This window comes from Chiloscyllium plagiosum, chromosome 26, assembly GCF_004010195.1.
Source record: "Chiloscyllium plagiosum isolate BGI_BamShark_2017 chromosome 26, ASM401019v2, whole genome shotgun sequence".
NCBI lineage: Eukaryota > Metazoa > Chordata > Chondrichthyes > Orectolobiformes > Hemiscylliidae > Chiloscyllium > Chiloscyllium plagiosum.
This window is the reverse complement of record NC_057735.1, coordinates 50,644,798-50,669,929: the sequence shown is the minus strand read 5'-3', so window position 1 is coordinate 50,669,929 and position 25,132 is coordinate 50,644,798. Positions and strand designations below refer to the sequence as shown.

Below are 25,132 nucleotides of genomic sequence, written 5' to 3'. Positions count from 1 at the left end.
CTGAAGTTAGAAACAGGAAAGGAAAGGTCACTCTGTTGGGAGTTTTCTATAGGGTTCTGAATCTGAATAGTTCCAGAGATGTAGAGGAAAGGATAGCAAATATGATTCTGGGTAGGAGCAAGATGACAGGGTAGTTGTTATGGGGAACTTTAACTTTCCAAATATTGACTGGAAATACTATAGTTCAAGTACTTTAGATGGGCCAATGTGGGCAGGAGGGTTTTCTCACACAGTATGCAGACAAGTCAACAAGGGATGAGGCCACATTGAATTTAGTAATGAACCTGGCCAATTGTTAGGTTTGGAGGTAGGTGAGCTTTTAGGTGATAGTAACCACAATTTGGTTATGTTACTTTATTGATGGAAAGGGATAGGTGTATACCATAGGGAAAGAGTTATAGCTGGGGGAAAGATAATTATAATGTAATTGGGCAAGATTTAAAATGCATAGGATGAGGAAAGAAACTGCAGGGGGTGAGCACAATTGAAATGTGGAGCTTATTCAAGGAACAGCTGCTGCGTGTCCTTGGTAAGTATGTACCTGTCAGGGAGGGACGAAGCGATTGAGCGAGGGAGCCTTGGTTTACTAAAGAAGTTGAATCTCTTGTCAAGAGCAAGAAAAAGGCTTATGTTAGGATGAGACATGAAGGCTCAGTTAGGGTGCTTGAGAGTTACAAGTTAGCCAGGAAAGACCTAAAGAGAGAGCTAAGAAGAGCCAGGAGGGGATATGAGAAGTCATTGGCAGATAGGATCAAGGAAAATTCTAAGGAGTTCTGTAGGTATATCAGGAATAAAAGAATGACTAGAAAAAGAATGGGGCCAATCAAGGATAGTAGTGGGAAATTGTGCATGGAGTCCAAAGAGATAGCGGAAGCGCTAATTGAGTATTTTTTGTCAGTATTCACACTGGAAAAGGACAATGTTGTTGAGGAAAATACTGAGATACCGGCTACTAGACTAGATGGTTCACAAGGAGGAGGTGTTAGCAATTCTGGAAAGTGTGAAAATAGGTAAGTTCCCTGGGCTGGATGGGATTTATCCTAGTATTCTCTGGGAACCCAGGGAGGAGATTGCAGAGCCTTTGGCTCTGATCTTTATATCACCATTGTCTATCGGAATAGTGCCAGAAGACTGGAGGATAGAAAATGTCCCCTTGTTCAAGAAGGGGAGTAGAGACAACCCTGGTAATTATAGACTAGCGAGCCTTATTTTGGTTGTTGGTAAAGTGTTGGAAAAAGTTATTAGAGATAGGATTTATAATCAGAGAGAAATAAGTTGATTAGGAATCATCAACACGGTTTCGTGAATGGTAGGTTATGCCTCACAAACCTTATTGAGTTCTTTGAGATGATGACCAAACAGGTGGATGAGGGTAAAGTGGTTGATGTAGGATATATGGATTTCAGTAAGGTGTTTGATAAGGTTTCCCATGATCAGCAATTGCACAAAATATGGAGGCATGGGATTAAGGGTGATTTAGCGTTTGGATCAGAAATTGGCTAGCTGAAAGAAAACAGAGGGTGGTGGTTGATGGGAAATGTTCATCCTGGACTTCAGTTACTAGTGGTGTACTGCAAGGATCTGTTCTGGGGCCACTGCTGTTTGTCATTTTTATAAATGACCTAGATGAGGGCATAGAAGGATGGGTTAGTAAATTTGCGGATGACACTAAGGTCAGGATTTGTAGGTGCCGGTGTTGGAATGGCACAAAGAAAATCACACAACACCAGGTTATCGTCCAACAGGTTTATTTGGAAGCACTAGCCTTTGAAGCACTGCTCCTTCATCAGGTAGTTGTGGTGTATAAGATCGTAAGACACAGAATATGGAGTCTTGTGCACTTGGAGTATTGCATATAGTTCTGTTCGTCGCATTATATGAAGAATGTGGAAGCTTTGGAAGAGGTGCAGAGGAGATTTTCTAGGATGTTGCCTGATATGAAGAGAAGGTCTCATGAGGAAAGGCTGAGGGACTGGAGGCAGTTTTCGTTAGAGAGAAGAGGGTTAGAGGTGACTTAATTGAGACATATAAGATGATCAGAGGATCAGCTAGCATAGATAGTCGGAGTCGTTTTCCTCGGATGGTAATGGCTACCACAAGAGGACATAGCTTTAAATCGAGGGGTGTTAGATATGGGACAGATGTCAGAGGTAGATTCTTTACTCAGAGAGTAATAGGGGCGTGGAGCACCCTGCCTGCAACAGTAGTAGACTCATCAACTTTAAGGGCATTTAAACGGTCATTGGATAGTCATATGGATGTAAATGTGTAGGTTAGATCAGATTGGTTTCACAGGTCGGTGCAACATTGAGATCCGAAGGGCCTATACTGTGCTCTAATATTCTATGCTCTATGATTGCTGTCTTTACACCATGACACTAAGCATGCTACCGCTTTCCTGTACTCTCTCTTTTAGTTGCTTGAGATCCAACCCACTTTGGTAGTGTCGTCAGCAAGCTTGTCATCAGTAAGCTCGAGTGGAATTTGGCCACACAGTCATGACTGTATAAGAGTATCATAAGGGGCTGAGTACACAGCATTGCAGGGCACTGGTGTTGAGGATTAATGTGGAGGAGATGTTATTAGCTGTTCTTACTGTCTGGTGTCTATGGGTCAGGAAGTCAAGGATCCAGTTACGTGGTGGAGGGAGCAGAAACCTAGGTCTTGGAGTTTGGAGATGAGTTTAGTTGGAATTATGGTGTTGAATGCACTGTTATAGTCAATGTAGCCTAACGTAGCTATCCTTGCTATCCAGATGTTCCAGGGGTGAGTGCAGGACCATGGAGATGGTGGTTGTCATCAGTAAGATTCCACTTTTCAAGGAAGGTGTCATGATGAACCAGGAAATTACAGACCAGAGAGTCTCACGTTGGTGATAGGGAAACTATTGGATAAAATTCTGAAGGAGAGAATTAATATCCACTTGGAAAGGCATGGGTTCATTAGGGATAGTAAGCATGGCTTTGTCAGAGGAATCTAACAAATCTATTAGAAATTTTTAAAAATGTACTGGGACCCTTGATTGTTACATACATAAATGATATAGATGAAAATGTGGGGGGATTGTTAACCAAATTTGTAGACGACACCAAGATTGGTACAGTGGCCAGCACTGAAGATGGTTGTAGGTTACAGAAAGATATAGATGGGTTGGTCAGTTGGGCAGAACAGCAGCAGATGGTATTCAACACTGCTAAGTGCGAGGTGATGCAAACAAGATGACGGAGTATATAGTGAATGGCAGAACATTGAGTAACTTGGAGGAACAGAGGATCTTGGGGTACTTATTCACAGCACAGCATGAGAATAGGATAGTTAAGAAAGCAAATGGACACATGCTTTCATCAGTCGTGGCAAAGAACACAAGAGCAAGGAGGTAATGTTGGCGTAGTACTGAGTGCTGGTTTGGACACAGCTGGAGTACTATGTGTAATTCTGGTCATCTCACTATAGGAAGGATGTGAAGGACTAGACAGGGTACAGAGGAGGTTCACCGAAGTGTTGCCTGGATTGGAAAAATTGAGGTATAAGGAGAGACAAGATAAGTTTAAGGGGAGAGGAGACTGAGGGGGGAACATGATTGAAGTGTATAAGATTGTGAGGGGTATAGACAGGGTGAACAGAGAGCAGCTGTTTCCCCTGATTGAAGGGTCAATCCTGAGGGGACATAGTTTTAGGGTAAGGAGCAGGAGATTCGGAGGGGATTTGAGAAAAAATAATTCAGTCACAGGGTGGTGGGAATCTAGAATGCACTGCCTGTGTGGGTAGTGGAGGCTGGAAACCGTACAGCCTTTAAAAAATATTTGGATGAGGACTTGAAATATCCTAACATTCAACAATATGGGAGAAGTGCAGGAAATTGGGATTATTGAGCCTTTAGTGGTAGTTATGTCAGTGCAAAGGCCCTTTCTGTGCTGTGTGACTCTATGACTCTATAATTTCAGATTTCCAATAAGAGAATGAACCCCGAAACTACTCAGAGTGTAGTCATCCAATGTTTCAGTTGTGATTTAACGTAACATTACATCATGAAGTTTCCCAAATGGTGGAATGGAGAACTCAAAACGAAAAATGACATGAACGATTTGGAAGAAGATGATAGATATTCAGATCCAAGAAAGGGCATTGTATTAATTACAAAAGGTTTAGCCCGGTAATGAACATATTACTGACAGATTTCAGCAGTTGTGCATTGTTGAACAGTTGATATGTGAGAAAATGTGAGATTATGCACTTTGGAAAGAAGAATTGAAGAGCTGAATATTATTTAAATGGAGAAAGACTGCAGGAAGTTACTATACAGAGGGATTTGGGAATCCTCATGCGTGAATCACAAAAAACTACATCTAAGTTCAGCAGGTAATAGGGAAGGTAAATGGAATGTTGTCCTTTTTTCAATGGGAACGAAGTAGAAAAATCACAAGTTCTTGTAAAAAGAAACCTTTATAAGGCCACAACTAGAATACTGTGAACAGTTTTGGACCCCTTATCTAAGGAAAGAATTACTTGCAATGAAGACAGTCCAGTGAGGGCTCCTTAGGTTGATACTGCTGATGAAGGAACGAGGAGAGGTAGGGCTTATACTTATTGGAGCTTAAAAAAGAAGAGAGGCTACCTTATTAAAATATGAGATTCAGGATAGATGCAAAAAGGTTGTTTCCCAATATGGAAGAATCTCGAACCAGAAAGCATTATTTCAGATTAAGGGTTATACATTTAAAATAGGTATTCTTTGGAATTCCTTATTGCAGAGGACTGAAGAGACTAGGTCATTATGTATATTCAAGGCTCAGATATATTCTTAATCAGTAAGGGAATTGAGGGTTATGGGGAAAAAGCAGGAAAGTTGAGTTGAGGATTATCAAATCAGCCATGATCTCATTAAATAGTGGAGGTGACTCGATGGGCTGAATGGCCTACTTTTGCTCCTACATCTTACGGTTTCTAGTTCACACATCTCGACAGTGTGTGGAATAGACTGCCTAAAATACTACCTGGACTCTGATTAATAAGGATTGGTAAACAGTTTAGGCATTTGAGACTTCCAACATTTTCAGATTTGGGGAATTATCATTCCTGGTAAAATGACCAGAATCAAGATGTTAGAAGGATATAGTCCATGTCAGTTAGAATGTTTAATAAGAAGTTTCATCAGTAATAAGTTATCAACTTGGGAAGGGGTGACCATTCGTGCTATTTTTTTCAGAGCATTTGAATGCACTGTCAGCCAAAGCCTGGATATTGTTCAGATCCTGTTGCAGTTGAACATGGACTGCTTCAGTATGAGGAGTCACAAATGGCGCTGAACATTGTTCAATCTTAAGTGAACACCCCCACTACTGACTTTATGATGGATGAAAGGTATTTGATGAAACAGCTAAAGACAGTTAAGCCAAGAACACTATTCTGAGAAGCTCTTCCAGAGATGTCCTGAAACTGAAATGACTGACATCGAACAACCACAACCATCTTCCTTTGCGCCATCTATGACTCCAATCCACAGAGAGTTTTCCCCAAAGTCACATTCATACAATATAGAATCCCTACAGTGTAAAAACAGGCATTCAGCCCAACTGGTCCATGCCAATTGTCTGAGGGGGATCCCACTCAGACCCATTCCCCTACCCATGTGACTCTGCATTTTTTTTCCCTATGGCTAACCCACCTAGCCTGCACATCCCTGAACACTATGGGCAATCTAACATGGCCAATCCACCTTATTTGTACATCTTTGGACTGTGGGGGGAAACCGGAGCACCCAGTGGAAACCCACTCAGACACAGGGAGAACGTGCAAACTCCATATAATTGCCCAAGGTTGGAATCAAACCCGGGTCCCGGGTGCTGTGAGGTAGCAGTGCTAAGCACTGAGCCACCGTGCCACATTTGTTTTGAATTTTGCTCTGGCTCCTTGATGCCATACTTGGTCAATCGTGACCTTGATGTCAAGGGTTGCTACTGTCACCTCACCTCTGCAATTTAACTATTTTATCCATGTTTGACCCAGGATTATCATGAGGTCAGGAGTTGAATGGCTTTGGCAGAACCCAAACTGGGCACCACCGAGCAGGTTATTGCTGAGCATTTGCTGCTCAATACAGCTTCTATTACCTTGCTGATGATCACAAGTAGATTGATGAGATGGTAACTGGCCAGGTTGGATTTGTCCTTTTTTTTTATGTATAGGATGTACATGGGCAAATTTTTCATTGTTGGATAGATGGCAGTGTTGCAGCTGTACTGGAGCAGCTGGGTGAGGGCATCGGCAAGTTCTGGAGCAGAAGTCTTCAGTATGATAGCCGGAATGTTGCCAAGGCGCAGTCTTTTCAGAATCCAATGCTTCCTGCTGTTTCTTAATATCATGTGAAGAGAATCAAATTGGCTGGAGACTGATAGCTGCAATGCTGAGGACCACTGGAGGAAGCCAAGATGGATAATCGCCTTGGCACTTCTGGCTGAAGGTTGCTGCAAATGCTTCAGCCTTATTTTTCGCATTGTTGAGCTGGGCTCTCCCATTATTGAGGGTCCTTCTCCAGTGATTTATTTAATTGCCCGCCATCATCCGTAATTAGATGTGGCAGGACTGCAGAGCTTAGATCTGATCTATTGGTTGTCGGATCATATAGCTCTATCACTTGCTGCTTGGCCTACAGTAGTCCTGTTTGAACGTTTCACTAGTTGCTACCTTTTTAGCTGAACCTGGCACTGCTCCTGGCATGCTGTCCTGCACACTCCACTGAACCACACTGATCCCCTGGCTTGAGATGGGGATATGCCAACCATCAGGTTGCATATTGGAGTACGGTATAGCTGCTGTTGATGGCCCACAGTCCCTCATGGATGCCCAGCCCTGATTTGCCAGATCTATTCAAAAACTTAACATTGTGATAGTACCACACAACACAATGAAGGATATTCTCAATGTGAAGATGCGTCTTTTCTCAACAAGGACTATGCAGTGATCATTCTTACACATACCGTGACGGATAGATGCATTTGCAACCAGCAGATTGGTAAGAAATAAAGTCAGGTATTTTATTCCCTATTGTTGGTTCCCTTAACACCTGCCACAGACCAAATCTAGCAGCTCTGTCCTTTAGGACCTGATCGTCTTGATAGTAGTGCTGTTGCTGAGCAACTCTTGTATGTAGACAGTGAAATCCCCAGCTGGAGAACATTTTGTGCCCTTTCCCCCCACAGTGCTTCCTCCAAGGACTGTTCAATATGAGTACTCACTCATCATCTAAAGGAGGACAACATATAGTAATCAGCAGCAAGTATCCTTGCCCATGTTTAACCTGATACCATAAGACTTCACGCAGATTCAATGTTGAAGAGTCCCAGGAAAAATCCCTCTGATCATATACCACTGTGCCCTGGTGTGTCAGTCCTGCCGGTTAGACAGGACATTAGGGTAGACGATGGCCTAGAGGTATTATCACTGCGCTGTTAATCCAGAAACCCACGTCTGGGGACCCAGGTTCAAATTCCATCATGGCAGATGGTGGAGTTTGAATTCAATGAAAATCTGGAACTAAGAGTCTGATGATGACCATGAACCATTGTCGGTTATCAGGCAAAATCTATCTCGTTCAAGAATGTCCATTAGGGAAAAGAAACTGCCATTCTTATCTGGTCTGGACTACATGTGACTCCAGACCCACAGCGGTCTGGCTCTTAACTGGGATGGGCAATAAATGCTGTCCAAGCCAATGATACCCTCATCCGTGAATGAATATTAAAAGAAGTCCAGGGATGGTAATAGTGGTGTTCTTTAGGCAAGGAAATCACTGTCCTTACTTGGTCTGGTCTCTGTGTGACTCCACTCCCATAGCAATATTGTTAACTGTTTACTGCTTTCTGGGCAATTTAAGGATGGACAATAAATGGTGGAACCAGCAATCCCCATATCCAATAAATGAATTATAGAAAAATTGTGGAAAGAGGAGAGATAACATTTACATAGAATTCCTATGGAGAAAGATGCCATTTGACCCATCTTGCCTGCAATAACCCTCCGAAGAGTATCCCACCCCACACCCAATCCCCCTAACCCCTTGGGTACTATGGCTAATCCACCTAGCCTGCACATTTTCTAAATGCATTGAATTCAATACAGAACACTCAGAACTGTAAAGTGCCTCAGCAGAAAGGGAGAAGTTGTTCCTCGAGCTTACAAGGCAAGACATCGTTTACTGCAAAAAAAATTGAAAACAATTTCTTCAATGAATCGAGTTGTGAAATTTCCATCATTGAGATGCCAGGAACATGAAACTTCTTGTTTTTAGTGACACTGGTTTTGCAAATCTCTGCAATGGTTTTTGAGTGCAAGAGGATTTATAATTTCTCCTGTCAGAAAGGGAGGTAAGTGTTGCCCTATGCCTTGGGAAGCTAAAAAGATCAGAAAACTTGTAAAAACTACCTCAGCAACAGAAAAGCTCACTCTTGGAAAGATGGCCATATAGTATTTGTTCACAAATTATTGGAAGAAAATTTAAAAGGGAATTCAGCAGCAATACCCATTGAGTATCTTATCCATAAGTCAATATGGGATAATGTATGCTCTACTGAATGAGTGAATGAGAAAATAATGATCGATAATGGAGTTTTTAATCTGATGCTGAAGAATGAGGAGATCTCCAAACTGAAATGGGTGGATAGCAGTAGTCAGTTCTATTGGACATTCAGGAAAAAGGACACCTAGAAATTTAATGATCTCTTAATAAAAAAAGGGAATGAAATGTGTTTTTATTCCGTATGTTTATTTTCACAATTATTACATTAAAAGGGAATCTATTATCGTCTAATAAGGTCTGAATGAATGTTTGCAATCTAATGGAGTGAGGCAACAGTTGATGGATTTATGGTTGATCATTAATTGGGTTCGATTTGACTATATAGATGGAAGCTAGTAATCAATGGCATGAGTGTTTTATGGAGTATGAGTAAATGAAATAAAGCTCTCACTAAAAAGTATGGACTTGAATTCTTTATAAACAGTTATGTTCTAGTGTATAATAGTACCAGATTGATTTCAGTAGGCCCAAAATAAACAGCAGGATAATACAGATATTCCTTGAAAGGAATTCAGAACTAGTTGTAGAAACAGGAAAATTCATGGTTCATTGAAATATAGCAAAAGATAAAGTTCCAAACTGTCAACATTCTGAAGAGAAATCCTAAAGGCTCCTCCCAAGTCAGCCTGTGTTTTCTTGGCCTTGCTGATGTGACATTTATTACTAATACACAGCACTTCACTGCAGGAATTTAAAATGTTAAATGAGACAATATTAAATTGTCTGTACAATGATCTCTCCCTATCCTACATGATTCTGATGTCTCAGCCAGCAACCAGAGAGTCAAATGCTGTTTTCTTTCGATGTTCAATAGCATAGATACATACATCTGTAAGAGATGGCCACTTCCTCATCTACTCTCCTTTCATTGAAATGCACAGGGATACCAGATTGGTTTATTCCACTGAACTATGAGTGAATGGTTCCAGTTGCCTTTTGTAATGAAACTTTCTTTGTCTTTTAATATAAGTGGGACGACCAATTCATTACAACTCTATCTTATCCATGAGCCCTGGAACAATTTTACTGTTCTGTTGGATATTATAATTAGACACAAAGACGCTTGCAACGACAGTTTGGAGACAACACCCATATCTCCCCTACCTAAACGTTTTGTCTTGAAAGGTAGTATCTGGGATAGAAGCAGAAGCACATCATCATGTGGCAGTTGGTATTTTTTGACAAAGGTTGAGCTGGTCTTTGTATTCAGGATATCCCCCACAATTGCCTGTAACTTCAAATTGATGCAATATTATAGCTGATGCATTTACATTGGACATTGTGTGGACTGGTCTATTTGCTTCAATGGCAGGTGTCATCTCTGCTGAATAGGTCTCAAACCAGTCTTTGTCACAGATTCTGCCTGAAACAATATGCCCATTTCTTTTTATTTGTTTATGGGACATGGGCTATAAAGTTTGGCCCAGTCAGTGATGCCCATCTCTAACTGCCTTGGAGAAGGTGTTGTGAGTTGCCTTCTTGAACTACTGCTGTCCAAAACACTGTCAGAGAGGGAGTACCAAGATTTTGATGAGCAACACTCAAAGAACAATGATACATTTCCAAGTCAAGATGGTGAGTGGTTCGAGGAGAACTTGCAGGTCGCACGTGTTCTCATGTTATCTGCTGCCCTTGTCTGTCCAGATGATAGTGGTCAGGAGTTTGTCTCAGGAGCCTTGGCGAATTCCTGCAGTGCTCCTTGTAGATGATCCACACTGCTGCTACTGAGCATCAATGGTGGAGGGGCTGAATGCTTTTGAATGACTTGTCAGTCAAGCAGGCTGCTTTGCCCTGGTTCATATCAAGCTTCTGGAGTGTTGTTGGAGCCACACTTATCCAGGTGAGTAGGGAGTGTTCCTTCACACTCCTGAGTTGTGCCTGCTAGATGGTGGACAGGCTTTGAAGAGTCAGGAGCCAAGTGGTTTTGTTTCACGTTCCTCAATAACTGAGGACTGGATGATCTCCCTCCCGTCCTCCGAACAGCTGAGGCATCTTTCACATCATGAGTACGTTGGTGTAAGAGCAGGCTGCAAGCCTGAGTGAAGCCCTTCTTGCACACGGAGCAGGTAAATGGCCTCTCTCCAGTGTGAGTCCGCTGATGCATCAGCAGGTTGGCAGACTGTGTAAATCGCTTCCCACACACAGGACAGGTGAAAGGTCTCTCCCCAGTATGAGTACGCTGGTGTGCAGTGAGGGTGGATGACTGTCTGAAACATTTCCCACAGTAAGTGCAGCTAAATGGCTTCTCCTGGGTGTGAATTCGTTGGTGTGACAGCAGGTTTGATGAATGAGTGAATCCTTTCCCGCAGACAGAGCAAATGAATGGCCTCTCCCCAGTATGAACACGTTGGTGCGCACTGAGGGCTGTTGAATGCCTGAAACTCTTTCCGCAAGATGTGCAGCCAAACGGCTTCTCCTGGGTGTGAATTCGCTGGTGTGATTGGAGGCCAGAAGAATGGGTGAACCCCTTCCCACAGACAGAGCAGGTGAATGGCCTCTCCCCAGTGTGAACACGTTGGTGTGCATTAAGGGCGGACGACTGCCTGAAGTTCTTCCCACACGACAAGCAACCAAATGGCTTCTCCTTGCTGTGAATCCGCCGATGTGACTGGAGGCCAGATGCCCCAGTGAAACCCTTCCCACAATCAGGGCAGGCATAAGGCCTCTCCCCGGTGTGAATCCTCTGGTGGGTGGCAAGAGTGGATGCCCTCCGGAAGCGCTTCTCACAGGTGGGACACCTGAAGGGACGCTCATCCGTGTGTGTCTGCTGGTGTTTTAGGAGGTCAGAGGATCCAGTGAATCCCTTCCCACAGAGGGAACATGTGAACGGCCTCTCCGTACTGTGAATCCGCTGGTGACCAATGAGATTGGCTGAGCAACTGAACCTCTTTCCGCAGGTGCTGCAGCTGAATGGTCGCTCTCCTGTGTGGATCCGCTGGTGCAACATCAGGTTGGCTGCCTGAGCGAAAGCCTTCCCGCACACAGCGCAGCTGAAAGGCCTCTCCCCAGTGTGCCCACGCCGATGGTACTCCAACAGGTACCGATGGTTGAACCCTTTCCCACAGTCCTCGCACTTCCATGGCCTCTCCCCGGTATGCCCCCGTCGGTGGTACTCCAGACGGGACTGACAACCGAACCTTTTGCCGCAGTCCTGGCACTTCCATGGACTCTCCATGGCATTCGTGTTCTTTGAGCACCTCCAGGCAACACAAACAATTAAAGCAACCTAGCATCAGCTGATTTCTCCCTGCTTGTGTGGTCAGGTTGGTTACAACTTGTCCCAGAGTCTGTGTACTGGAGAACTTCCACTGAAGTTTCTTTTGTCAAAAAGAGACAAGGAAATCAAATCGAATGCCTTCCATATCCAGAGGCCGATAATACAGACGAGTGTGATGGTGCTGATGAGTGGAGAAGCTCAGTCAGATTTTGATGTGAGGCTTGCATTTGCTCTTTGTTAATCCTCCCCTTCTTATACTCTGGAGAGAGAGTTTACAAGAGGCATCATTCAGAACAGGATAAAAAGAGGTCCAGATAGAGGAATGGGCAAGTTGTGTGGAAAGAGATGAGCACCCAAGAAAAGTAGGAGGTAAAGTGGTCAGGATCTGGGAGGGACCCAGAAGGTCAGTGAGAGGTCCTGGGGTGGGGTAATTGGCGATGGTGGTGGTGGTCGTCCAAAGCGGAAGAGCCAAAGCGGGGAGCATAGGAGAAGGGAGACAGAGGGCCTTCTGTGTCACGGGCCCTTTTTGTTTCCTCCCACCCCTGGTTTTTGGGCCCCTTTCCCTCCTCAATGTGCATGCTTGTGTGAGGAGCTGGTCTCTATCTTGTAGATTGTGCATCATCAGTTCTGCAAATGCATGCATGTGTGTGTGTGTGGCGGGGGGGTGTATGGGTCTTTGTCTTGTGGATTGTGAATCTGGTCAGTTCTGCATGTGTGAGCGTGTAGGTGATCCTTATCCTGTAGATTGTGAACTGACAGTTGTGTGTGCAGGTATGGAGGGCATCTTTATCTTGCGAAGTGTGAATGGTATGCACATGCATACTTTTAATATGTTATAAATACAGTTTTGGGTCCGACAATATGCTCTGGATTTGTAATTTCCTCCAATACCATTGTAACCCTCCATACCTCTTTAACCAACTGCAGCACATATTCCCCTCCCTAACTCTAAACTCCTCCAGCCATTAGCACAATCCATATCTCTGGCACCAATTCCAACACTTCACAACTCTCCCGATTCCTATCATCCCATTAAATCCAATGTTTCCTCCTTCTGCTACGAGAACCCTCACTACACCTTTAATATCTGCAGCACCTGCAAAGCTCCCTTTCTCTTCATTCCATCAAGTGGCTAAAATGTTAAAATTAGATTCCCTACAGTATGGAAACAGACCCTTCAGCCCAACAAGTCCACATTGACTCTCCGAACAGTAACCAACCCAGACCTATTCTCCTACCCTATATTTACCCGACTTGGCAATTTAACATGGCCAATTCACCTAATCTGCACATCTTTGGATTGTGGGAGGAAACTGTAGATTCCCTACAGTATGGAAACAGACCCTTCAGCCCAACAAGTCCACATTGACTCCCCGAACAGTAACCAACCTATTCTCTTACCCTATATTTACCCGACTTGGCAATTTAACATGGCCAATTCACCTAATCTGCACATCTTTGGATTGTGGGAGGAAACTGGAGCATCCGGAGCAAACCCATGCAGACATGGGGAAAATGTGCAAACTCCACACAGACAGTCGGCAAAGGCCGGAATCGAACCGAGGTCCCTGGCACTGAGCTACCATGCCGCCCATTATTCCTAAGCCTATAATATCATCTAGTCCCTATAACTCTGTGTTCCTTCAGCCTGTACAACAGTCCCAACTCCATGCAAATCTCCTCAATGTAACCTCCTTAGACTCTACAATCTACATGCTCCTGTAACATCCTCCATCCCCTCTATTCATCATACTGTAGTCTCACCTAGCCCTGCAGCTGTCCATCTCTTTTCCTGTAACTTGGTTCCACTCCTGTGAATTTTCCACCATTTCTATAGAACTTGTTCCACCTCACACAGCCCTCTCTATCAGTGAAACACATTTCATCCCCTAGAATCCTCTCCATCTTTGCATCTTCTTCCAGCCACAACATCTCTCAAAAACTCTTATGAACATTGGATGCTACAATTCTTCTTGTCAGTGTACACATCAGAAAATTTTAGGGGCATGTGTCAAGCACGGCGTGGATCGGACCTCATTCTACATATGGACTTATCATCTGTTGTCAGCATGTCCTCAGAAACGATCCAATAGTTGAGTCAAAAAGGACTTTCCTTTTCCTTTTCCCTTCTGCTTTCCCATCCTGACTGGCTCCCTACAATATACCCTGGAATTTTTACGTCCAACCCTTGATCACACTTTAACCATGTCTCCCTGACAGTGATTGATTCAAAATCATTTCCCTCTCTCGTGTCATTAGATTAGATTAGATTACTTACAGTGTGGAAACAGGCCCTTTGGCCCAACAAGTCCACACCGACCCGCTGAAGCGCAACCCACCCAGACCCATTCCCCTACATTTATCCCTTCACCTAACACTATGGGCAATTTAGCATGGCCAATTCACCTAACCTGCACATTTTTGGTCTGTGGGAGGAAACCAGAGCACCCGGAGGAAACCCACGTAGACACGGGGAGAATGTGCAAACTCCACACAGTCAGTCACCTGAACCCGGGTCTCTGGTGCTGTGAGGCAACAGTGCTAACCACTATGCCACCATGCCGTCATATGTTCATCTATCTTAATGCAGATAATTTGGCCATTCAAATAAAGAATCTTTCATATACATTTTACCACTATTTTCTATCATGTACAATGCTGATTCACTGATGTACAATTTCATTAAACTCTTTGTCCTCTCCTGTTCTTTTCTGTTATATTTAATTATTTCACCATATTGTTCAGATGCTTCAACCTTCCTCTTTGGATTTCAAAATTTCTCTTCACCTGAACCTTATCCCTGTTTTAGTATTTCTTAGCCATCCAAAAGTGCCATTACGCACAACCGAGTGTCTGTTTTCGTTCAAAGCCCGGTCGATTTTAATAATTTGAGTGAATTAGAGTCATAGAGCTGTACAGCATGGAACCAGACCTTTCAGTCCAACTTGTCCATGCCGCCCAGATATCCTTAATTAATCTTGTCCCATTTGCCATCACCCAGCCCATATCCCTCAAACCTTTCCTATTCATGTACCCATCCACATGTCTTTTAAAAGTTGTAATTGTACCAGCCTCCACTACTTCCTCTGGCAGCTCATTCCAGCCTTTGCCTGAAATAACATGCCCCTCATGTCCCTTTTAAATCTTTCACCTCTCACCCTAAATCTGTGCCCTCTAGTTCTGGACTCTCCCATTTCAGGGAAAAGACTTTGTCTATTTACTCTATCCACGCCCATCATGATTTTATAAACCTCTATAAATTCACTCCTCCGCCTGCAACACTGGGGAAAACAGTCCCAGCTTATTCAGCCTCTCCCTAAAGCTCAAATCCCCCAACCCTGGCAACATGCTTGTAAATCTTTTCTGAACCCGTTCAAGTTTCACAACACCCTTCCTACAACAGGGAGACCAGAACAGCACACAATATTCCAAAAGCAGCCTAACCAATGTCTTATATAGTCACAACATGATCTCTTAACTCCTGTACTCTGACCAATAAAGGAAAGCATACTAAACGCCTTCTTCACTATCCTATCTACCTGCAAGTCCACTTTCAAAGATCTATGAACCTGTACTCCAATGTCACTTTGTTCAGCAACACTTCCCAGGACCTTACCATTAAGTGTGTAAGTCCTGCACTGATTTACTTTTCCAATATGTAGCACCTCACATTTATCTAAATCATACTCCATCTGCCAGTCCTTGGCCCATTGGCCCATTATAGTCTGAGGTAACCTTCTTTGCTGTCCATGACATCTCCAATTTTGGTGTCATCTGCAAACTTACGAACTATATCGCCTATGCTCACATCCAAATCATTTATATAAATAATGAAAAGTAGTGAACCCAGCACCAATCCTTGTGGCACTTCACTGGTCACAGGCCCCCAGTCTGAAAAGCAACCCTCCACCACCACCCTCTGTCTTCTACCTTCGATCCAGTTCTGTATCCAAATGGTTAGTTCTCCCTGTATTGATAACCGATCTACCATGAGGAACCTTGTCAAATGTCTTACTGATGTTCATATGGATCACGTCCACTCCTCTGCTCTCATCAATCCTCTTTGTTAAGTCTTGAAAAAAACTCAATCAAGTTACTGAGTCAAGATTTCCCAAGCACAAATCCACATAGACTATCTCTAATCGGTCCTTGCCTATCCAAAGACATGGGCATCCTGTCCAGCAGGATTCCCTCCGTCAAATGCCCATCATCAACATCAGGCACATCGGTCTATAGGTCCTTGGTTTTTCCTTACCACCTTTCTTAAACATTGGCACCAATTAGCAATCTCCAGTCCTCTGGCATCTCACCTCTGACTATCGATGATCCAAATATCTCAGCAATCATTTCCCTAGCTTCCCAGAGTCCTAGGGTTTACCTGATCAGGTCCTGGGAATTTATCCACCTTTACATGTTTCAAGATATCCAGTACCTCCTCCTCTGTAATACGGACATTTTTCAAGATGCCATCATCTAGTTACCCACATTCTGTGTCTTCCATATCCTTCTCCACAATAAACACTGAAGCAAAATACTCATTTAGTATCCCCCCAACCTCTTGTACTTCCACAAATAGGTTGCCTCTGAGTGGTCCTATTTTCTCCCCAGTTATCCTTTTGTCCTTAATGTATTCATAAAATCCCTTTGGATTCTCCTTAACCCTTTGTCAAAGCTATCTCATGTCCCCTTTTTGCCCTCCTGATTTCCCTCAAGTATACTCCTACTGCCTTTATACTCTTCTAAGGATTCACTTGATCTCTGCTGTCTATATCTGACATATGCTTCCTTCTTCTTCTTGACCAAAATCTCAATTTTTCTGGTCATTCAGCATTCCCTACACCTACTAGCCTTGCCTTTCACCCGAACAGGAACCTACTGTCTGCTTGAAGGCTTCCCATTTTCTAGCCATCCTTTAACATGTGAACATCCGCACCCAATCAACTTTTGAAAGTTCTTGCCTACTGCCGTCAAAGTTTGCCTTCCTCCAATTTAGAACTTCAACTTTTAGATTTGGTCTACCCTTTTCTACCACTATTTTAAAACTAATTTAATTATGGTCTCTGGTCCCAAAGTGCTCTCGCACTGACATCTCAGTCACCTGCCCTGCCTTATTTCCCAAGAGTATGCCAGGTTTTAGGTACATCCACATACTGAATCAGAAAATTTTCTTGTACACACTTAATGAATTCCTCTCCATCTAAACCCTTAACATTATGGTAGTCCCAATCTATATTTGGAAAGTTAAAGTCCCCTACCACCACCAACAGATAATTGAGACCTCCTTACAAATTTGTTTCTCAATTTCAGCTGACTATTGGGAAGTCTATAATACAATCCCAATAAAATAATTATCCCTTTCTTATTTCTCAGTTGTACCCAAATAACTGCTCTGTGTTCCCAGGAATATCCTCCCTAAGTACAGCCGTAATGCTATCCCTTATCAAAAATGCCACTCCTCCTCCTCTCTTGCCTCCCTTTCTGTCCTTCCTGTAGCATTTGTATCCTGGAACATTAAGCTGCCAGTCCAACGCTGAATCATGTCTCTGTAATTGCTGTGATATGCTAGTCCCTTGTTCGTAACTATGCCCTGAGTTCATCTGCCTTCCCTGTTAGACCTCTTGCATCGAAATAAATGCAGTTTAATTTACCTTGCTCTCTGCTTTGGTCCTGCCTGCCTTAACTGTTTGACTTGCTTCTATTCCCAACTATACCAGTTTCAGACTGACCTCTTTCCTCACTATCTCCCCGGGTCCCAACCACCTCACTAGTTTAAATCCTCCTGAGCAGCTCTAGCAAATCTCCCTGACAGTATATTAGTTCCTTTCCAATTCAAGTGCAATCTGTCTTTCTTACACAGGTCACTTCTACCCCATAAGAGATTCCAATGATCCAAAGATGTGAACCCTTCTTCCCTGCACCAGCTCCTCAGCCATTCATTGAATGGACTGTGGGAGGAAACCGGAGCGCCCCGAGGAAACCCATGCAGACACGGGGAGAACATGCAAACTCCACACAGTCAGTCGCCTGAGGTGGGAATTGAACCCGGGTCTCCGGCGCTGTGAGGCAGCAGTGCTAACCACTGTGCCACCGTGCCGCTTGTAGCACTGGGAGTAATCCAGATATTACGACTCTTGAGGACCTCCTTTTAAAATTCCTACCTAAGTTCCTATATTTTCCCTTCAGAATCTCATCCATGTTGTTTCTTATGTCGTTAGTTCCAATGTGTACAATGATCTGCTGTTGGCCCCATTCCCCTTTGAGAATATTCTGCAGTCTCTCTGAGATATCCTTGATCCTGGTACCAGGGAGGCAACACACTATTCTGATTTCTTGTTGTCAGCTGCAGAACCATCTGTCTGTGCCTCTGACAAGAATTTCCCCTATCACAATCGATTGCTTGGAACCTGATGTAGCCCTCGTTACATTAATTAATCTGGTAATTTATGAAGTTGGCATATGTAAAAAAACTAACCATGAAAGCTGCTAAATTGTCATAAAAAGCAATGTGATTCCCTGATGTCCTTCAGGGAAGGCAACCTGCTACCAGTCTGGACATACACAAGACACTGACCCTTCTAGGAAGGTAAACACAAAGAAACAGAATTGGAGAGAGAGAAAATGAATGGCAGGGGTGTAGTTTATGATTTTAATATATCTACAAATCAACCACAACTTTATGAGAATTTCACAAACTCCATCAGCTAAAAAGAAAAGCATTGTTCATTTATGTTGATACAGTCACCTCCAAGTTCCCCATTATCCTGACTTGTGTGACACCTCAGACTGGATGAGAAGAAGTTTCCTCCATTTAAACATTAGGAAGACTGAAGTCTTCGGTCCCTGCAAACTCCACTCCCTCGTCACGATTCTGTCCCTTTCCCTGACAACGATCTAAGGCTGAACTACACAGTTCTCAGCTATGGTGAAATATTTCACCCCAAGAAGAGTTTCCAACTTCCCCATTATCACCAAGACCACTTATTTCTAACTCAGTAACATCATTCAACTCCACTCTAGTTGTCTGGTATGGAGGGGGCTAGCTATGAAGAAAGGCTGAGTAGATTAGGACTATTGTCATTAGAAAGAACAAGGTTGAGGAGGAACCTGAGGGCGACAAAATCATGAGAGATATAATTGGTGGATAGTGTTATGAAGATGTGGGTGTACTGTACCTTTAAAAAAGTTAAAAGCAACAGACCTACCTGACAGAACCAAGTGTTCTGAAAAGAAATATAATGTAACATTTGATCGAACAATACGATTAGCTGGTTGCCTGGAAACGACAAAACAGATTTGAATTAGGCTTATCAGTTTAAATTACACCCCGAAAAATACCAAACTCCAATCCAGTTTGAATTCAGTACATTGCCAATCTTAAAAACCAATGACACAATCCAATGGTTTTGGGATATAAGACCTGGGAAAATTGAACAGTTGAGCGGAGATCTGCCAAGCCCCAGCATGTAAAAAGCCTACCTGAAAAATACCTCTCTTAAAAGGTTCCTTTATCGATCAGTAACCTATGAAGAAGACCGGAATTCAGAGAAAACGAAAGCTGCCTCGTTTTCAGATGATTTGTTTTGTAAATCATAATCGGGAGTTTTATTGGACTAGTATTATAGAAGGGAAGGTAACAGGTTAGAGGAAGGAATTGTAAATAGTTATTAGTTAATTATTCTCTTTTATACTTTAAGAAATAAAGGTGTTAATTTTTACTTTAACTAGTCCTTGGCCTATCAAATTTTCACAGATCACTGCTTGGGATAAATCTTTTCTGCGTTAACCTGCGTCGTAACAATAGCAAGAAGCTTTTCCCCAGAGTGGGGGACTCAATTACTAGGGGTCATGAGTTCAAGGTGAAAGGGGAAAAGTTTAAGGGAGATATGTGTGGAAAGTACTTTACACAGAGGGTGGTGGGTGTCTGGAACTCGTTGCCAGCGGAGGTGGTAGAGGCAGGCACAATAGTGTTATTTAAGATAGGTCTAGACAGATAAATGAATGGGCAGGGAGCAGAGGGATACAGATCCTTAGAAAATAGGCAACAAGTTTAGATAGAGGATCTGGATCAGCGCAGGCTTGGAGGGCCAAAGGGCCTGTTCCTTAACTTTTTTTTTGCTGTTGTTCTTTGCTGCCAAAACGCTCATCCATTCCTTTGTCACCTCTCAAGAGTTGACTATTCTGACACCCTCCTTGCAGCTCATCTGCTGCCAAAACGCTCATCCATTCCTTTGTCACCTCTCAAGAGTTGACTATTCTGACACCCTCCTTGCTAGGCTTCCACAATCAACCTCCATCTCATCTTGAGATTCTCAAAAATGCTGTCCCCATGTGCTAACTCGCACCAAGTCTTGTTCAACCATCACCAGCCCATGCTTACTGATCAGCAAAGGCTCTAGGGTAACATTTTAAAACTACTGAAATTACTGGAGAAACTCAGCAGGTCTGTCAGCATTGTGGATAGAAAACAGAGTTAGGGTTTCAAGACCAGTGATGCTTCTTCAGAACTCTTTTTGTTTCAGATCTCCAGCATCTGCAGTTCTTTGCTTTACCAAAATTTAAAAATCTCATTCCTGTTTGCTTTCCTTCCTGATTGTCATTATCTCTATCACGGTGACCTCCTCCAGGCACACAGCCTTTCATATCTCTCCCCAGAAAGCAACAAAGGTTATGTCATGGCTGGGCTGCAGTAGAAACCACACTTAGAAATAGTCAACAGGAGAGTAAAATACAAAACATCACGAAAGTTCGATAATTGTAGAGAGGTGATTAGGGAGGAGAAAGGTAAAACAGAACAATGAATGGACATGGATTTAGATCCACAATAAAGCAGTCACACCAACTCCAGAGCCATGGAACCTCACAGATAAAATAATATAGAACTAAAAGCTCAAAGTTGTAGATGAATGTCAAAAATACATACCTCTGTAATAATTTCATTCTTCAATTTGAAAGTCTCCTCTTGGAACTTGCAAATGGAAAGATATCAGAAGCACAGAATTCAGAGAAAACTCCTACAGTTGAGGAAATATCCAGGGAGCAGGTGAGATCTCTGTGCAGCCTCCTTGAACATCCTGTAAAAGAAGTTTACAAATTCATACCGTTTCATCCCTTTAGACCCGACTGCTGTATCCAACTCCTTGAAATGTTCGGTGCAGACTATTTTCGGTGCTTGTGAATTTCACAGGCCATCACTCTCTGGGTGAAGAAATTTCACTCAACTCAGCCCTGAATGGTTTACCCTGTATCCTACCTCATCAACAACATCCTTCCTGCACCTACCCTGTCCAGTCCTGTTGAAAGTTTTGAGGTTTCTCTCAGCACACCTCTCTAATAACAGAATGAGTAGGAGGATTTTGTTGCTCTTTATTCAGAATGGAGCTTATCAAGCTGAATTTGCCTTTCAGACCCAATCTCTTATTGATGAGTCAGATCAGCAGTGCAGAAGGAAGGAAAAGAAAGCAGAACCTGATCTCTGCATCCCACAAACTCATGGGACATCCTGCTTCATGTGTCCAAAAACTCTGTTCGGTGACATGAAGACCCAAGGCAGAAATGACCCTGAGTAACTGTCATCCTTGAATGCAGAGACTTCAGACCTTGATGCAATGTGCTGCAGAGAGTAGGCATGGTCATCCTGGACCAGGAGGAGGGGACGATATGAATTTCTATGCTGGACAGTCAATAGTAGAATTTTAAACTCTTTTGCCAAGGGGTTAGAAAGAGTGGATTTACACACAACACACCAAGAAAATTGTTGTCTCTTCAGAATGTCTATCGTCTGGCTTCCTCTGGTGCAGGAAGGATGTTGTTGATGAGGTAGGATACAGGGTAAACCATTCAGGGCTGAGCTGAGTGAAATTTCTTCACCCAGAGAGTGATGGCATGTGAAAAGCACAAGCACCGAAAGTAGTCTGCACCGAACATTTCAAGGAGTTGGATACAGCAGTTGGGTCTAAAGGGATCAAACAGTATGTGGAAAAAAAGTGGGATAAAGGATTAGCACGATCATGATGGATGGAGAAGCAGACTCAAAAGGTTATAAGTCAGTATGAGAGACAGACCCAGCCTTGCCGAATTAGCGCACATCAGTTACCCACAGTTACAGATATCAGCAAACACTGCCCCGGGAACCAGGGGTCGCCCCGCCCACTTCCCAGGGCATCCCGCCCCCAGATAGACCACCCCCCAGCTCCCGAGCCCAAAGACTCGCCTCCAACTCCAAAGGAGATCCATTGCATGAGGCCCCGCCCACCGCTTGCGGTTCCGCCCCCCCCACGAGAAAGAGATCCCCTGACGAAGACCCCGCCCACCAGCACTATGCTCCGCCCCCAGCCCCTGCTGGAGAATCCAGACTCAAGGCCCGCCCACCAGCTCGTGACTTCGCCCAATCTTAGGACAGGACAAAGATGGCGGCCACCGGGCGGGTCGTGAAGGGGGAAACTAGCGACTGCTGTCTCCTGTCTCTTTGTAACTTCCAGCTGACTTGCCGCGACCCTCTTGGAGATCTCAGGCCCCAATGATTTCACCCAAAGCTTCACATTTATTTATTGTCCGCATCGGCCCCAAATCAATCGGCGGCCGTTCACCTCGGCCAGGTTCCCCAGGAGGTTAAAGAACCGCCGCCAAAGCAGAGGATGAAGCGTCTCCACGTTATCCACTTGCCTCACTATTCTTACCACTGCGCATGCTCGAGAACTGCGCTTGCGCCATGGGGGGGGGGGCAGTTGGCCGCCGCACAGCCTTCTGGGTAATGGTATCACCATTGTCGCTCGTCCCTTCTTGTCCAGGTCGGTGGGCAGCTGGTTTGAAATGCAGAGGGACGTCTGGTGTGGGTTCAATTCTCGCACTACCTGAGAGTACTATTACGGAGTTTTCTTCTCAAACGCTTGCCTGGCCTGAGGCACGGTGACCCCCCTGTGGGAGATTAGAAATGTTGTTTTTGCAGGTGCGGGGGTTAATTCTAGTAGCATGTAGCATACTTAAGGCTAAGACTTTAATGAATATAGAGGGTCTTTTAAAGAAAATAGTTTTAAGCTAGGAATTAACTTTAAAGGGTTGTAGATGACCACAAAAGAAGCAGCAAGGGCATTTCACAATAAAGCTTATAGTATGATAAGAGAAACTGGATAAAAGAACAAGCTGTAACAAACAAGGAACAAAGAATGCAGACAAGGACAGCAGGATGGCCAGATAAGAAAATAAGTAACAAGTGAGGTAATTGGCTTATGATAGGATGGGAAAGCGGAGGCGTGATTCCACAACTTGTAAACTAAATAAGAAAGCTAGTATGCTCTGATTTCATGCGCACTTCTGCTTGATTGCAGAAGCGTCTGGTTCTTGCAAGGCTGTAATAAATTCTTGTTTCCAAGGGCTTTGTCTCAGGCTGATTGATTTATGAGTGAGTTTTGTTTCTCACCCCCCAAGGTCAAACTACCATGACAAGTCATTTCTCCCTAATGAGAGAGCAGCCTGGTAAGACTATGATGACTGTACCTGGTCTCACGCTTCTCAGGGGTGTCACACTTAAAATCAAATCTCACTATTAACAGTTTTTTTTTTAAAAGTTCAAGGTTTACAAAATCTGCAAAGTTCCACAATTTAACTGATTTTCAGACCCAATTTGATAAAAAGCATGGACTAGCCTTCTGTACTGAACAAGAATCATGATGTATTACAAATAATTTGACTGAGCTACAGTTAAACAGTTAGAAACTGTAATACATTTAATTAAATCTCTGATTCCTCTTGAGAGAGAAAATTTTCAGGTTGTCAGGTGTATGTTGATTTTAATGAATATAGAGGGTCTTTTAAAGAAAATAGTTTTAAGCTAGGAAATAACTTTAAAGGGTTGTAGATGACCACAAAAGAAGCAGCAAGGGCATTTCACAATAAAGCTTATAGTATGATAAGAGAAACTGGATAAAAGAACAAGCTGTAACAAACAAGGAACAAAGAATGCAGACAAGGACAGCAGGATGGCCAGATAAAAAAATAAGTAACAAGTGAGGTAATTGGCTTATGATCGGATGGGAAAGCGGAGGCGTGATTCCACAACTTGTAAACTAAATAAGAAAGCTAGTATGCTCTGATTTCATGCGCACTTCTGCTTGATTGCAGAAGCGTCTGGTTCTTGCAAGGCTGTAATAAATTCTTGTTTCCAAGGGCTTTGTCTCAGGCTGATTGATTTATGAGTGAGTTTTGTTTCTCACCCCCCAAGGTCAAACTACCATGACAAGTCATTTCTCCCTATTGCGAGAGCAGCCTGGTAAGACTATGATGACTGTACCTGGTCTCACGCTTCTCAGGGGTGTCACACTTAAAATCAAATCTCACTATTAACAGTTTTTTTTTAAAAGTTCAAGGTTTACAAAATCTGCAAAGTTCCACAATTTAACTGATTTTCAGACCCAATTTGATAAAAAGCATGGACTAGCCTTCTGTACTGAACAACGCCAACAATGTATTACAAATAATTTGACTGAGCTACAGTTAAACAGTTAGAAACTGTAATACATTTAATTAAATCTCTGATTCCTCTTGAGAGAGAAAATTTCCAGGTTGTCAGGTGTATGTTGATTTTAATGAATATAGAGGGTCTTTTAAAGAAATAGTTTTAAGCTAAGAAATAACTTTGAGTATTGTAGTTGACCACAAAAGAAACAGGAGGGGCATTTCGCAATAAGCTCATAGTTTGTAGGTCCGCTCTTTGGGCTATCAAAATAGTAAAGGATGATCTCAGAAGTCAGTAGGTTAGAAAAGAAAAGAGGAACTGGACAAAATAACAGGAAAGCTGTAACGAACAAGGACAGTCAAATGAGACAGATTTAAAAGAAAAACAAGTGAGGTAATCAATAAGTATGATCGGCTTAGGCTTGGGTGCAGGGAATTACCAAAGGAAGAATCCACCCATCCTTAAAGATGTTCAAATAAATGTACTGCTTCGAAACTTTGACTCGGACTGAAAATTATTGATTAAGTGGGTTCGTTTCACAATTGGGGGCTCTCGACCGGGATGAACTTCAGCTCCTGAAAAGGCTCCCACCGTCGATAACTGAGAAGGCGTGCCCCGTTCCTTTAGATCGGTTTCGTGTTTTTCAGCGGTGGGTGGCTTGAGGGATTGCCTGAATTGAATCCTTTAAGAGTCGTTCCGAACCAGTTGGCAGTGAGTGTGTGTACCTTGAGTTGGACTCAAGGAGTCTTTGGGTGTGTCCCAAGGGGGAAGGCAGGTAACTCTGTGCACAGACCAAGGTAAGAAAACTGACTTTTAAGTACTACCTTGGTGGCTGGGGTTTGGGTTTTAGTAGTTATGAGGGACTAATGAAAGTAACCTGGGGGTTCGG

At 43.3% G+C, this 25,132-nt stretch overlaps 1 protein-coding gene and 1 long non-coding RNA gene across 2 annotated transcripts; both read right to left on the bottom strand.

The window, feature by feature from the left end:
* Window positions 1–8,965: 8,965 nt before the first annotated feature.
* Window positions 8,966–19,036, bottom strand: LOC122563346 (gastrula zinc finger protein XlCGF26.1-like). Its single transcript, XM_043717099.1, has 2 exons — window positions 18,995–19,036; window positions 8,966–12,051 (listed from the first exon to the last, which is right to left on the bottom strand). Exon 2 carries the CDS (start codon window positions 11,748–11,750, stop codon window positions 10,377–10,379), a length of 1,374 nt encoding a protein of 457 aa, XP_043573034.1. The 5' UTR covers window positions 11,751–12,051; window positions 18,995–19,036; the 3' UTR covers window positions 8,966–10,376.
* On the bottom strand, window positions 19,025–22,763 carry LOC122563348. The gene is made up of 3 exons (XR_006315561.1): window positions 22,379–22,763; window positions 20,713–20,863; window positions 19,025–19,065 (listed from the first exon to the last, which is right to left on the bottom strand). It is a non-coding gene; the product is annotated as an uncharacterized LOC122563348 (long non-coding RNA).
* Window positions 22,764–25,132: the final 2,369 nt, after the last annotated feature.